Source organism: Drosophila grimshawi, unplaced genomic scaffold, assembly GCF_018153295.1.
Source record: "Drosophila grimshawi isolate 15287-2541.00 unplaced genomic scaffold, ASM1815329v1 contig_1367, whole genome shotgun sequence".
Lineage (NCBI taxonomy): Eukaryota > Metazoa > Arthropoda > Insecta > Diptera > Drosophilidae > Drosophila > Drosophila grimshawi.
In genome coordinates, this window is record NW_025062889.1 from 812,067 (window position 1) to 827,644 (window position 15,578).

Consider the following 15,578-nt stretch of genomic DNA (forward strand, 5'->3'; position numbering starts at 1 on the left):
CAAATTCAGAAGGTAGATTGCTGGTGATGTCCATTTAAGTTTGCCTATAGCGACTAAGTCTCAGATCTCTCATAATTTAAGAGCTATATCTATCAAACTTGTGAGACAGATTCTGTTAACCAACTCATAAGATGATAACGAAAATTTCCATCTGTACCCAAAATCGTTCATGCGCTATTTTGGTTAAGAACACCCTTCAATGTATTCTGCTGTCGGTTAATGTTCTCATTTGTTTTTGCCAGTGTACACAGTTTGTGTTTGGTAGTTTGTGTTTATTATACCAATCTGTCTTTTTAATTGTGTTCAACAACAGGAGTTGCCCACAATTTTAATGTATTTTGATGGCGATGGCAATTTAGCATTGGGTTTGTGGTTTTCAAAACTTTTCCTTGTCTATTCTCTCTCTCGCTCCCTCCCGTTCACTCTAGCTGTAGGTTTATACTGTTTGTGCGTCACCTTTCTTCGACTTTAATTAAGTTTTACTATACAAATTAACACATGCTGGTGATAGAAGCACGCAGACACACACACACACACACACACACACATATACAGTCGGCAGTCTTAAAAATTTGTAATCATATTTATATGTATGCATATTTAATTAATTCATCTATCAAAGTAAATAATTAAATCAGTTGACAGCTTTATAATTGGAAACTTTAAAGATTTCTTGAATAGGAAAATTATTCAGATTCGATGATTACAAATGAGCTGTTGTTTTCTTTTTTTTTGCGTTTCTTTTGTAAATCAATTTCGCATATATGCATAACTTGAATTTTGTGCTGAGTAGCTATATATACTAACAAGTTAGAATGTTACCCAGCTGTTAAATTCTTGCCGACTTTAGCTTGTTCAAAATGAAAATAAGTTTCGTTTAACAAAATTCATGTTTTTTTTCGATCTCTATGAATCTTTTACAGTTGCTTAATAAAATGTTTAGGCTTATTTTATTATAATTTTTGTTGTTGTGTTTTTTTTGTTACTCGGAAAGCGTATGAATAATTATATAAAATGTTTTAAAAACGCATTTGAAGTGAAATTTGTCATCTCTCATTTAATGTTGCGTATAGAAAAATAAATATTAGTCAGGTATAATTGGGTTGCAATACATTCTATAAACAATAATAATAGTAATAATAATAATAATAATAATAATAATGCAATTTAGCTAATTGAAATACATTTGAATTTATATATATGTAAGTACAATATTACTAAGGAGCCTTCATCAGAGCGTTGGATACGCGTTCTTTGCATAATTGGCGGCCACACAATAGTTTGGCGCCCCAAAGAAGCTGCTCGGATTCGTTCCGAAACCGCCATAGCAGTTCGTATAGTTCTGGCAGGATCGTAGTTCCAGCGGTGCAAAATTCAGGGCGTAGGCCCCAGGGGGTGCACCATGTGTCAGATTTGGATACTTGTGCATATTGTTGGGTATCGGAGCGGCCACCAGCTGTGTGGCCGTTTCCAAAATTGGACGGCCAATGCTGACGCTTCGCTCGTTGCGACGAAACTTGGCTCGACGATTCTGAAACCAGACCTAGAAGTTTTTGGGGCAATAGATCAGATCGCAGTTTATAAACATTATCGATCACATCGTCACAAGATTATAATTTTATTTTTTGCAAACATATAAATATTTTTTTGAGAATATATTTTTTTTTCTCTGTTTGCCGCATTTTGTTGAATAATTGGGTCTGCTTACCTGAACACGAGCCTCACTCAAATGCACCTTGGTGGCCAGCTCCTCCCTGACAAATGCATCCGGATAATGGGTGCGCTCGAAGACCTTCTCCAGGGCCGTCAGTTGGGCGGAACTGAAAGTGGTGCGGTTACGTCGCGGCTTCCTCGAGTGCCCCGTACCGTGATTGTTGGGATAATCCAGGGCGCCACCGACGCCGCCTGTAATACCAAACAAATTATAATGCCATTAGAAGAAAGTCGTCTGATTTTAGTGGAATTCCTCGAATCGTATGCAATCGTAAATAATCGATTACAGTCGGTATTGAGGAATCTTGTTTAACATTTATGGATGTCAGCACATTAAATTTTGCATTTCCATCGGATCCTTTGTCAATGATGAAGCGGTTGAAAGGGGGGTGGATAAGGTCATAAACAAATGGCATAGCTCATAAAATATATTTTCTCCGACATCGTCGGGCAGCTGCCTGTTAATTTTAGGTGCCGCGTCGCCAACAACAAACAACAAACGCAACAAATTTACGATCTATTAATTAAACTGAAATTGTGACATTAAGCGGCCGCAACTTTCTAACTAATTGATTTCACTGCTAGAAATTCTGTACAAAAGTTCTCAGAAATACGGTTAATAGCAGTCCTAATCCTATAGCTCAATAAACATAAGTATATTTTTGTATGAGTATTTCTATTTAATAAACGATTTAACATAGCTCCTGGCCATGACAGTGCAAATAAAACCATAAACAGATTTTTCCCTCATTTTTTTTTATTTATTGGAAGGAAAATTTTTATTTTGAAAAAGAAAATATTCGCAAAAAATGTTTTGGCTATGGAATTGATGTTGTTACAAAAAATAGCGCTGTATTTCAAATTTTGCCTTTTCAAATAAAACATTTCCAAAATTGTGTTCACCATGGAATTGAGGCTGTATTTCAAAATCTAAGGCATAATCAGCATATGTTCGAGAATTTCTATTGAAAGTTGTTTTTATAAATGAAGATGTACTCTAGAAAGATGAATATTGAGTTTCTGCAGTCGCCTCACATAAGCATAAAAGTCTTTTTCGAAATACAAAACCTTAAACAACTACAAAAAATGCAATATTGAAGAGTTCTGAATTGTTAATAGTGCTATTTTTATTGCCCGCACTGTATGCATAGATATATTCATTCTTGAATGATAAATTTGAATTGAAATGAGCTGAGAATTTATGATATCATATGAGTGTGCATACTGGATAGATATGTGATTTATGCAGACATTATTTGCATGTGTGTATGTGTGTGTGTGTGTGTAAGTGGAACTCATGCATGATATCTAGGTGCCAGATGTGGGCGACATTTGCTCATTTATGCCGCCGCCAATTGCACATCCAAATGGATGACAAGCGTCATCTTTGCGTGTATCTTTTGCATCTCTCTGCCTGTGTTACTGTTGAGGCTGAGCCGCAGATTCACCTACACGGCAAAAAAACTTAACAGGTATTCCGTGCTCAGAAGTCTAATAAATGGGGAAAATTACAAAATTTGCGGCATCTTTCAAGAGTGTTGCAGCTTTTAATTTGATATTCATATTCATCACTTAAGATTTTCCATTCTAGAATGGAATTTTTTTCAATAAGTATTTGCATTTGTTTTTTTGTGGAATGCTTTCTTAAAGCATTATTCTCTGTGTATGAGTATACATATAGTCCCCTCCACGCGACTACTCAGCTCTACAGCCACCAGGTTGTCAACATTAAAGGCGACATGTCGTCTAGTGGCCTGGTTGTATGTCCTTGTTGTTGCTGCTCGCTTGTCAGCGGCATAATTTGCTATGAAATATGTCCGTCTCATTGTCATTGCTATCAGAAGCCGACTCCAAAAAATCAAAAAAAAAAAAAACGAAACGAAATGGGAAAAACAAAAAACGGATTTTTCCCTTTTCGGCTGCATTTGGGAGTGCAACAAGAACGACGACTGCAGACAACACTTCAACATTGTCAACATGACAAAACGTAATCAAAGCTGACATGATATTCCCTCAGAGGCCGGCATCGCTTCGCCTTTGAACAACCGAAGCGCCCATCAACCCAGCCCAGCCACAGCCCAGCCCAGCGGAGCCCGAGCCTATCCTCTCCAAGTGGAGCATAAAACGAGCAGTCATCTCCCAATGCAGATGCCCAGCAAACCAGAAGTAGGCAGGCAGCAGCCCCTATTCGAGAGGCGTGTGTTTATTTTTATCATCGCTCCGATTGTAACATGTGCCAGTCTGCGTATCTCCCCTCCCTCCCCCTTATTTCCATGCCTTTACTTTCACTCCTCTCCTCCTGGCGCACATATCTGATTGAGGTTTCCCTTTCAATTTGGAGTTCTCGGTTCTTTTTATTTTATATTTTTTTGTTGATTTTATTAAGCTGCAACTGTTTTTTATCGCTGCCTCGTTGCTCGATTCGCTGGCAATTCAAATTAAACATCTCTCTTTTCCCACTGGTTTCCCTCTCCTTCCTCCCTCCACCTAATTCCCGGGGGAACTCATTGGATTCTTGTGGCATACTACACACAACTCCGGCGCTGATCTACGATGCAATCCAGCGGACAGCTTCGCTGACAAATTGAGACAAATGGCGTGGGTAAAAAGATTTTGGTTGGGCTAAGTTACATGATAAAAAATCGGATTGCATGAAATACATTGCCTGATGATTACCACCCTGAAGCAGACGCTGCACATAAAATACCTTAAAATAATTTAAATATCTCTCCACTGAATTTCATTTAAAGCGATATCCTATATAAGTAGAAGGGTTTCAAAAATTAACTATTACTAGAGTTTTTGAATTGTAAACAATGAAATGATGTTGATCAAGAATCAATATACTTGAATTTTAAAGGAAATACTTTAAGGAGATTAGTTAAATTTGTAGGGTGTTCCTTTGACGTGATCAGCTACGCCAGCCGAGTCAAGAAGTCCTGCTCACCTGTCCTTTAAACCATTTGTCTGTTTGATTCTCTTTGCGAACCCATCAAGTATATTGATTCTTGATCAACATCATTAGCCATATATTTATGACCATATCTGACGGTTATTACGCAAACTTGTCCCCAGTTTTGTAGCTCATTATATAACTGGCCTAGCTCTAGCTCATTTTCTTAACAAAGTTATCCGCACCAATCCTACTAAATATGCGTGTTATTATATTTCTTACATTTGTAGAATTTATCAACATCGAAGAAATATATCATATTGCTCACAGCTCTTCCGACTTGCTTTAGATATTCATGCTACATTTTTCACCATCTTACTTTTTATTAGAAATTACTTTACCAGACTTACCAAAAGTATTTGTTAGCTCCATGCGCATTTTGCTCTTTGCATAGCCATCCTGTTTCAGTTCAATGAGATTGTCCACCGAGAACCGATGCATTTTATCTAGCTCTCTATGGTTTGCGATGATGTCCTTATCCTTGGCAAAGGCGGCATTCAGCTCCGCAGGCTCTGACTGTGGCTGATAAGCCGCCGCCGTCGAATCGACGGATGTCAAATTGTTAGCTGGAGCTACGGAAACCGGTCCGGATGCTGCACTGGATGCAGCCGCCGGCGGCATCGTTGAGGCGGCATAGTAGAAACTGCTGGGATTGCCGACGGGTAGGGAGTGCAGCTGATGCTGCTGATAGTTTAACATGGCTAACAAATTCAATTTACAATTGGCATAAAATCACTGCCTCGCTGGATAATTGGAACAAATGCCACACTATGTTGATGATTAGACGTGTGAGGAAAAGAGTCAGATAGAGAGAGAGAGAGAGGGAGAGAGAGAAGCTGATAAACAATTCAATTAGGCACGCGAATTGTGCGTGTGGGAATTCTTCATTTGTCTGTTTGTCTAATTGTCTGCTGATTGAATTAATTTATTTGCGTTTTCTTTGGCTCGCTGGGGCATCTGCTTCGTGGGCATCCTGCGCGAACTTGGTTAATTGGATTAGCACACAACACATAAACGAGTTAATTACGATAATTGTCGCGACGATACTAAACCGTGCCAAAGTCGTGTGCCCACTGAAATTAGCCTCAAGATGCCTCACAGATCTCTGCTCGCTGCCTGCTGCTCTCAGCTCTTAGCTCGCAGATCGCTGCTCGCTGTTTCTTCAACAGATCCATCCATCCAACCACACACGCACAATATCTCAAGTGCTCTCATTCACTCTCTCTCAAGATCTGTGTCTAATTATAGCAAACTTCTCCGATTGGCTGTTCAGCAAGATCAACGCCTGCAGCCGACATTTTTATTTTTGTTTTGGGTAGGCGTTGCCACATGAAATATGAGGTGAAAAGTAGGCAACAAGTTTCAGGGGCATTTAGGTAGCAATAAATACCAATTAGTGGATATGAGGACGATGCACAAGATATATCCTTGCTGCATCTGTTTTGTTTGTTTGTGTTCCATTTTCGCAGGATGTGCTCTGCTCTTGGGATGAGCATTAATCATGCCGCGCACACAGTTTGTCATCTATTCGGGCGAATTTCCATAACCACAACATGTTGTTCAGGCATACATGTTTCCCATATATGTATATATATATGTATACATATATACCATATACGCTGCTTGTGACAAGTAGGCGGAACTGTGTAACTGTGTGCGTTGAGTGCATTATGTGACTTGCGTCTCTTGTTGCATTTCAATTGCAGCTGTGTGACGGCAATGCCTCAGTTTGCCTTAGTATTTGGAGAATATGGTAATTGCTTATATGTTGATTTGCTATCAACATCATCACTTCTATTAACATTGCCTCTGTCTATGAGATGTTTGAGCAGTTTGCGCTGATCCCCATCAACCAGTATTGATACTAACTTACAGTAAGTAATTGTAAAAACTTTAGTAGGTTAGTAAAACTATTTCATTATACTCTGATCCCACTAAAAAGGGGGAAATGTTGTGAAACAGTTACGACCCCATAAGGTAATAATATTCTTGATTAGCTTCAATAGTCGATTTGATTTAGCCGTCTGGCTTTCTGTATGAGGAAAGACTATAAGAGCCGGAGACTTCAAGTTAGGAATGTCAGTTCTCGTTTACCATAGTCAGATCGTATTTATTTAATTCATGCGATAACTTATAACTTTTTTATTGATTTATAATATACCAACACATATTTCTTCATTAATCATCATACATCATAATATAGCATACTCCATTTAGCTAATGTATTTGTGGGGAAAAACTTTAAATTGAAATACAAATCATTTCGCACACAATTTGAAATCCTTTGATATTTAATATACACTTAGCGACTGTCTAAAATGTTCACATTCTCAGGATTTCAATTGTTTTCACACCCTTTATCTATCTGTCTATCTAATTAGACTTTCGAAATGCCTAAGGGATGAGAACTTCAGCAGCTTTCGCTTCATATAAAATGTCTGCAATTTAATACAAATTCATTTCTGATTTAGTTGTTAATCATTTGTTAATTGTGCTGTCAACTTTGGTGTTGTACACGGCAGTCATTAGCAGACCCCGCTGGGTCCTCAAGTAACCTTTGCTCATTAGATGCCAGCAGAAGTCAGCAAACTATCAAGTAATATTCTAATATTTCCAAACATTCGCCTTGCTGCTCATACGTTTCATAACACTTACCCCTACCCTACCGCCCCCCCCGCAAATTGAGCTGTCACAAAAGTTTATCCAAAGTACTTGACACACCACTGCGGTAAGCAGAACCAGGAACTGGATGGGGAACCGGCGCAGGAGCAGATACAGGCTCATAGGTCTTGCTGGCTTCCAAATTATCGCACGATTTCGTGTGCAAAGTTCTTCGAGGAATGTTGCGGTGTGTATTTTTAATAAAACTTCAAAGTTTTGCGCAACTTGCGATACGCTTTACAATGTTTCTCTGCCTCTCTCACTCTCTGTAGCACTTTCCCTCTGCTTCTCCGACCTTTCTCATCTGTTTCAGTTTGGAAATTCTTTGTCACGAAACATTTCTCGCATGCAATTGCAAGGAGTTGTGGGCTGCGCATCCCTTATCCATGTCCTTTCACAGGTAATACGTCTTACCTGAGGACACACACCCACACACACGCACACACACACGAATACACACCGCCTACACACTGAAAAAGTCAACTGAAATTCTTTTGGCAAGTTAGAAATTTGAGCAGACACTTTTAATGTTGTCAGATAGCAAAAAGTAACTGCACTTGGCACAGTCACAGTGAAGTTTTTATTTTATTTTATTTTTTATTGTAGCACCAGAAATATTTCTGACAATGGACAGGCATCTCAAAAATTCCCATGATGTTCAATTATATACGAAATATACGAAATAGCAAATATTTCAGAATATTAATTAAATTTATGCAAATTAAATATATTATAGAATTGGAATTCTATGAAACCCAGAATACAACACAATTGAGTACATATTTCCATGTGTTACTTAAAGAAAATACTTATTGCTGTCTTTAGCTGATTATCTTGTGCGTTATTTGATATACAAAAAATGTTGAATACAATAAGCAAATAAGAATGTTTAATACATCGTGGTTCTGCTGATATTATTATTATTTGAATTTGAAAATACTTTTTGGTTGACAAAAGCTGTAGTTGCTCAATAAATGTTCAGTCTGTATTAAATATCAATAACACGCTTTCCAAATGTGTCTATTATATATCGATTCTAGAGATTATATTTAAAGTTTGAACTCCTAAATCTTATATTCTCTTAGATCGATTTGTTCACACATACCGATACATTTTAATGGGTTCAGCGTAGTCCTTATTCATATTCATATCTGATGTTATTCACTCCACCGAAGTCCGCACATGTTTCAACATTTTCATAAGTGTGCCATTATGGCGAATGTATCAACATATGAGGGGTGGTAGGAGGTAACCGGTAGCTGGTTGGTTTGGAGATGTTTCGATTGTGTCCGTAACCACATTGTGGTGCTTTCCGTGCTGTGTGGCCATGGGGCATGCAACGTGGCAAAATAGAAATGCATGTAGATGTGTCGCAACAGACTAAGCTGCACATGCAGATATTGATACAGATACAGATACAAGAATCATGCAACATGTTGTGCCACAGCAACACGCAGCTGCCAGTGAGATGACAACAGTTGGTTTACCCCAAAGAAAAAAAAATTAATAATAATAAGAACAATTCCAAAACCAAAATTGACAGCGATTTGCATAAAATTAAATAAAGTGGCCCTTTTCGATTTGATTGAAGCAGAAGAAACCATGCGCAACATATTCAATGCAGAAGAGAAGAAGATGAAATAGAAGGAGACTCCTCATCTTTTTGCCTGTCGCCCATAAATGTCCGAAGCGGCACTCAGATTCACATTCAGATTCAGATTCAGATTCAAATGCCAGGGCTCCACTCATAAATTATGCAAGCGATTTTAAAATCGAACTTGCTTCCGTCTCCGCTGCTGCTGAGCCCAAAAAAAAGGCTTGCTTCTGACCCAACTCAGAAAGACAACCGGAAAATTAATATGTGATTGTGTGTGTATGTGTGTGACTAACTAAATTGACATGTGTAGTGTTGGGTAGGGATGTGTGAGAGTGTGAGTGAGGCGACTGATAAAATCCTTTTCAAAGTTTTGCTGCTTTCCGACTGAAATAAGCAAGCGTTTTATATACAGAAGTCGTAGTTCTTGTCGGGCCTATGTCACAATAAAAGTCAAAAAGCTTTTGCCTGCCTTAATTAATGTAAATTTACCGCTCCCCAATACACACACACACCCGCACACACATACACACATTCAGCAGTGCAACTGCAGGCCGCCAGTTGATGCCACTGTGTGTGCCTGTATGCAAATGTAATTGATTTTCTGTTTATGCACTTGCCAAATTGCTTGCACGAGGGAACGGGGGAGGGGCGGCGGGTTGATTGTCTGTGTGTGTCTGTGTGTGTGTGTGTGGTATGTCAAACAGCACGCTTCCTATGTGCTGCTTCCGGTTATTTCTTGTTATTATATTTCATTGGCTTCGTCGTCTCTTATTGCGAAAACCAAAAACTTTTCATTGAAAAAGGCATACAACGCGCAAAAGTTTTGTGATAGCAATGAGCTTCTTAGATGGGGTAGATTCGCTGCTAGAGGGCCACATGCCAACACTTGTTTGCCGTTAAGTGATTTAGGCAAAAGTTTTACACCCCTCGCAGGAGCCCTGCTGCTGCTGCTGCTGTCAGGCAGCTTTTTTCATTTGGCATTCGTGTTTGGCATTTTGGTTAGACGACACGCTCGACACGGCAGCACTGAGAGAAATACTCAAGTGCAACAGTTACGATGTGTTCTGTGCAATATGAAGTTCAACACATTGTTGAATATACTTAGATAAGCTTAAATCATTCGTGAAAATAGGTACTCGTACTTCGACTGATAGCCATAAGAGACACATTTGTAAACATATAATCTGATTGCAATTGATATATAATATACCCTGACACGTTATTGAGCAACTGTAACCAAAAGTATTTGTGTATTAAATGCATAGAAGTAGGTCTACTATTTATTTAAAAGCTGCATGCAGGGTATCTCCAAGTTGATCTATCTATACTAGTGCATTCTAACGGTTACTGTACTTCAAACTATACTGACTCAAGTTATTTTACTCTTATTTAAAAATAGAATCATGATTAAGTTAAGCACTTCATATATTATAAGCACTTCATATCATATAAGTAATCAAAATGAAATATATGTTTCTACTTTAAATACCATACTTAAGTTAATGTAAAATTATCTTTCATGTCTTGCAAATGCATTCTTGAATGGAGAATATTTTGGCGTACAAGTTACTCCATATTTGTTTTTTCAAGTGCATGGATGAGAAATGAGGTAGAGAACCCTTGAAGCTGGTACTACGTGCGGGCTGTTCGCTAGCGAGTGGGAGGGGGAAGGGAAAATCCTGTTGTATTTGAAATATCGGAAATGTTTTACAAAACTTTCACTTCAGCTATAAGTTGGCTGACTGAGTGACTTGGCTGCCACATAATCGCCGTCAAGTGAAATTCATTTTCTTGACAAACAACATGAACATCAAAGAAAGAACCCCGTTTACTCAATACGATTTTCCGTTCTTGTTGCTCTCTTTCCGACACGGAAATTAAAATGCTACGGGTTTGAGTGTTGTGTGTGTGTATAGCATTTACTCCTCTGTCAGATTATTAATTGTGGTTACAAATTGATTTGCCCGTCAGGTTAATACTAGTTCTGGCAACGAAGACATTACTCAATATATGATTTTAATCTCTGCAGGATATATTTGTGAATAATCTGCATATTGTTGTCTGGCCAAGATTCATTTTATTTGGGGCTTAAATAATGTAAAATGTGGTGAGTAAATGCAAAATCCCAGCAATTGTTATTGCCATGTTATTTGTTGATTGCGTATTTCCAATCAATTTGTATCTTCTACTCGTGCTTTTTTTTTTTGTCATTTTATACCCTCCATATAATACATGGGCCAAGATGGGGTATATTCACAAGGATAACACATACAATTTTGCTACAAATGTATTTCAAGATGTAAGCCTATATAAATTTTGACAGCGGTTCGGTTTTTTGCTCGAACCAGAGTTGTCCCCCTAAGATTGCTCTGGATTTCGGGTTTAGAACCACTTCGAGTCGATTAGCTTGCATGTAGTACACGGTATGTGATTGTCTAGCATGTATAACTTAATCTCTTGCAGTTGTTTTCCTTAGAGTTTGGTGTCCTTTTTGTCAGCTCAGCTTAACGCAGTCAGCTGCAAAGTCAGCCCCATTTAAATTTCGCTCACGTTTTCTCTCGGATGAACTGAAAAATAACGCGAATGGAAAATCAACGGATACGGTTGTGCGGATGTGCGGATGTACGAATCTCCAAACCAGCAGCTGTCAACTGGCAACTGGGTACCGGGGACGAAATGCAATCAGATGCAATTAGAGCGCCAATCCCTATAACGACAGAAGACAAACAGAAGAATTGACACTGAAATTGGAAGCCCAAAAGAAAAGTGCAAGTGAATTTAAATTAGTAAATCTTAACTGTTTGTTTGGTTTTTTTGGGTCAAGTAGTGAGAAGTGAGTGAGCTTGAGATGTTGTGCATATACATATATATATTTGAGTGACTGCTGATGGAATTTAATTATTTTGATGTGCAGCATTTCACGTGATTAATTTGCCAATTGATTACACATTCAAGTTGGATCCTTTTTGCTCATCTTGTTTGTTATTAAGCTTGAATTGATTTATGAGCGCTTTTCTGATTTTCTTTGTATTTGAATTTTTCCTGGCCAGCTCAAGTTTAAATGAATTTCAATTTGATTTGATGAGTGTAACAGCACTCTTCAAATTTAATTTCATTTTAAAATTGTAGTAGCTCTTAGGCATTATTAAATTAAACTAGTGTTGGCATCGAGCGAAATGCATTCCTTTTGCTTGAGCAGCTTCGTCCGTCCGATTGAATTACCTGTTGATTCAATCAATTATTCAACAGAATATCTTTTTTCCATAAAATGAAAATAAATAATAAGAATGAAAAAATAACTAAATAACTAAGTATTAAATTAAATTATTTTTTAGCATGCCACTTGTTAAGAGCGTCTTAAGAACCACTGAGTAATCTACAAAAGCCAATTTAATAATAGCTTAAAATATTTTACATCAAAAATACTCTTCCCACAGCCATAACTTTGTCAAAAGCGATCGATAATCAGGACTCTTTAAACATGGTTTGAACTCCAGATATATACTACATTCTAAGTTGAAAATGAGATTCTGCTTCGATTTCGAGGTTAAAATTCTATTGCAAAAATTGTCTTGTAGGGACTGGTCCAAGCTTTCCAATACCGTGAAATTATCAAAGCTGAAACTTCGCAAACAGTTGAAAACGATTTTCAGTCGAAACTCATATAGGGATAAGGATATTTATATTTTACTTAAAACATGGCGATCAGCCGAGCTGACTATAAACGATAGGCCAGACTCTATATAAATCTGTAGTACCTTAAACGATGCCAGTGCAGAAGCGCACAAATCAAAATGCAACAGCAACTTTGTTGTTGCTCCAGTTTCTTTCTCGTTTTTTGTTGAGCGGGTAGGTTGGGGTTGGGAATATTTCATGTGCACCGCTTAGTAAAAGCCATGCCCACCAAGGATTAGGCCAGGATGATATACGTTCCGCGGGCGTGAGCAGATTGCGCAGCCAGCTTAATGCCGTAAAGGTAAAGGTGTCCTTACCCTCCCTGCCTCCCACCCTCCAACCCCCTTCTCTCACAAACACCCATTTTATGACAACGCCCATCAAGGTGTCCTCCATGGCCGTTTTGGGGGCGCAAGGCACTCGCTGGCGTTTATTGTGTGATGCCCGTGCCGCATAAACTCAGCGCCAGGTGGCGCCAAAAATCTGACTCGATGTGTGTGTGTGTGTGTGTGTGTGTGTGTGTGTGTGTGTGTGTGTGTGTATTTGCAGGTGTCTCTACATTAAAAGCCATAAAAGATTCATAAAATGCATTTCGCACGCCGAAACCAAATATGCCGCAACATTCACGACGCCACATCCATAAATACGAGAACCGTATACGGGTGTGTGGGTCTGTACACGGGCATAAATTTTAAAGTTTGTAATGTGCAGGTGTTCATAAAAAGTATTTACGAGCACCGGCTTGTACCAATGTAGTATACACACAAAAAAATGGAAAGGAAACCGAAATCAAGAATATATTTTGAGTGCATCAAGTGGGATTGAGTTCATAGACTGAACAAATCTTAGTTCAAGCTTAAAATACTTGAATCACGATTCGTAAGCTTAATTTAAGAATGAATTTGTTTTTCGCCGTGTACATAAAACTCATACGTCTTAAGAGCATATTCGCTGTGATGACATTCCTAATCCAAAACCTACCCCAAAATAATCAACCTTTCTCCCAGCTTACTTTGATAGTTGCAGTTAAATATATTATTTTTTGGGGCGAACAACTTAAATGCGACGGCTTTTAGGAAAACTTCAGCACGTACGCGACATTTGCCAATTGCTGAAAATTGTGCACAAATTATATCAATTTTGAAACGTAATCATTGAATCTTATCAATTTTCTCGGCACATCGAGCACCTCGAGCACATCGAGCATTCAGCATTCAGCATCCAGAACAGACATCCGGCCAGACCGAGACGAAGACGAAGACGAAGACGTTGTAAAATGTGAAAATCAAATATTTATGATACTTTTGAGTAAAATTTCTGGCCTTCGGCAAAAGCAAACTACAAATTTTCTTTTGACGCCATCTTTCTCGTGTTTTTCTCATCGTTTTCCCTCTCTTTCTCGCTCTCTCTCTCCCTCTCTCTCTCTCTCTCTGTCTCTCTCTGTGCCTTCGGATTTATGTGCGTGCCCTTTGCAAATTCAATTTAATTTTCAGTTTTTCTTTGCTGCGCTATGGGATTTCGCACACAGCACCACTTCGCGAATGCTTCGCATATTTTTTGAGTTATGATACAAATTCGAAGGTCTCTTTACGTATTCAGTCAGCGGTAATTGGAACTTTTTTTTTTTTTTTTCTAAAACCATTTTTTGTGGCATTATCTTATTGGCTTATCAATACTTTCCAAATTGACAGCTCAAGCTCAACGAGTATTTGAGATAATTATTAATTTGCAAATGATGAAAATGTGGTTGTAAAAATAGGATTTTTCCCTACTGTCTTCTAATTTGTATCTTACAATTTATAAACCATTTTTTCTTTAAATCCAAAATATATATATATCTATAATATCTACATCAGCTTGTAGTATACTTATATTGTCGCTTCCTGTTTGTATTTATAGAGTTGAATTGTTTTGCATGCGTATCTTGACATGGTGCAGCAATGCAAATAAGTCGATTTGCATGAGCATTTGAGCCATCTGTTTGCCAATATTGATTACACAGATAACGGCAAAACGTTAGCCAAAGCAGCTCAAAGCCCATTTGACACACTCTAAGTCAATTCCCTGTGAAGAAAAGCAACTTCGCCTGACCGCTTCATGTTGAGCATTTGTACATATTATTACAATCGGGGGCCATGTACGAACTTTTGGATATAGACAGCCACACGCACAGAGTGAGGGATAAGCTCCCCAATTGAAGTTGCATTTGCCACTTGAACGATACTGAAGTTCGACCCAACCCACCCATACATAAACTTAGAAAAAAACTCGGCTTAAATTTCAGAAAATCGGCCTCAAAACTATAAAGGTGTTCTTGTTTTTAGAAATAATTTCCAAGTAAAAGAAAATAAATTGTCCCAAATCTATGGTTTTATTTTTATATTTTAGAAATATTTCGTAGAAATGTTAATTCCTTAATTTCTAAAATTCAAAAACAATATTGAAATCGTAGGTATAAAACGACGATTTTTTTCTGAGTGTATTATGTGGAGGGCTAGTTGGTTGTCTTTGTCGTGCTGTTGGTTTTGGCTTCCTCTCAAGTTGAAGACGCAGCAATGCATTATGCTAAAATGTCATTGCGTGCTTATTGGCCCGTCCGTCCCTCCATCTCTGTGTCCATCTATCCATCCGACTGGCAATGCATATTGCCTTCCGGATGAAACAGCGACTTATGCTAAACTGACAGCCAGCAGCAGCATGAGCAGCGGCAGCAGCAGCAACAGCGGCAGAAATTGAATGGAAGCTCGTTTATTTTGTTGCCATTTGGCATTGTGGCAAGGAATTGATGCTCCATCGAGCGTCGCGATGCTGTGCCAGGATTTGTCAGTGTCGTCTTCGTTTGTTGGGGCGGAGGGGGTGGGGGTTACAAGTTGCCAAGTTATAAATGCCTGGCAATCCCAACACAAAGGCATCCCGACAAAGGCATTACCATTTACCACACACACAACCATTCCCATTCCCAATGCCATTGCCATTGCC

At 38.5% G+C, this 15,578-nt stretch overlaps 1 protein-coding gene across 1 annotated transcript; it reads right to left on the bottom strand.

Annotated features, from left to right (window-relative positions):
• Positions 1 to 1,227: 1,227 nt before the first annotated feature.
• On the bottom strand, positions 1,228 to 5,679 carry LOC6569150 (homeobox protein ceh-17). The gene is made up of 3 exons (XM_001995241.2): positions 5,017 to 5,679; positions 1,709 to 1,905; positions 1,228 to 1,543 (listed from the first exon to the last, which is right to left on the bottom strand). The coding sequence occupies exons 1-3, from the start codon at positions 5,363 to 5,365 to the stop codon at positions 1,232 to 1,234; spliced, it is 858 nt and encodes a 285-aa protein (XP_001995277.1). The 5' UTR covers positions 5,366 to 5,679; the 3' UTR covers positions 1,228 to 1,231.
• Positions 5,680 to 15,578: the final 9,899 nt, after the last annotated feature.

What these genes read in the sequence shown, in the direction of transcription:
- LOC6569150 (XM_001995241.2), bottom strand. Translation starts at nt 5,365, where the DNA reads ATGTTAAACTATCAGCAGCATCAGCTGCACTCCCTACCCGTCGGCAAT. An exon ending in GGAGCTAACAAATACTTTTG is followed by an intron (nt 1,906 to 5,016) that starts GTAAGTCTGGTA and finishes TTGGTATTACAG; the next exon opens with GCGGCGTCGGTGGCGCCCTG. An exon ending in TGAGTGAGGCTCGTGTTCAG is followed by an intron (nt 1,544 to 1,708) that starts GTAAGCAGACCC and finishes AAAAACTTCTAG; the next exon opens with GTCTGGTTTCAGAATCGTCG.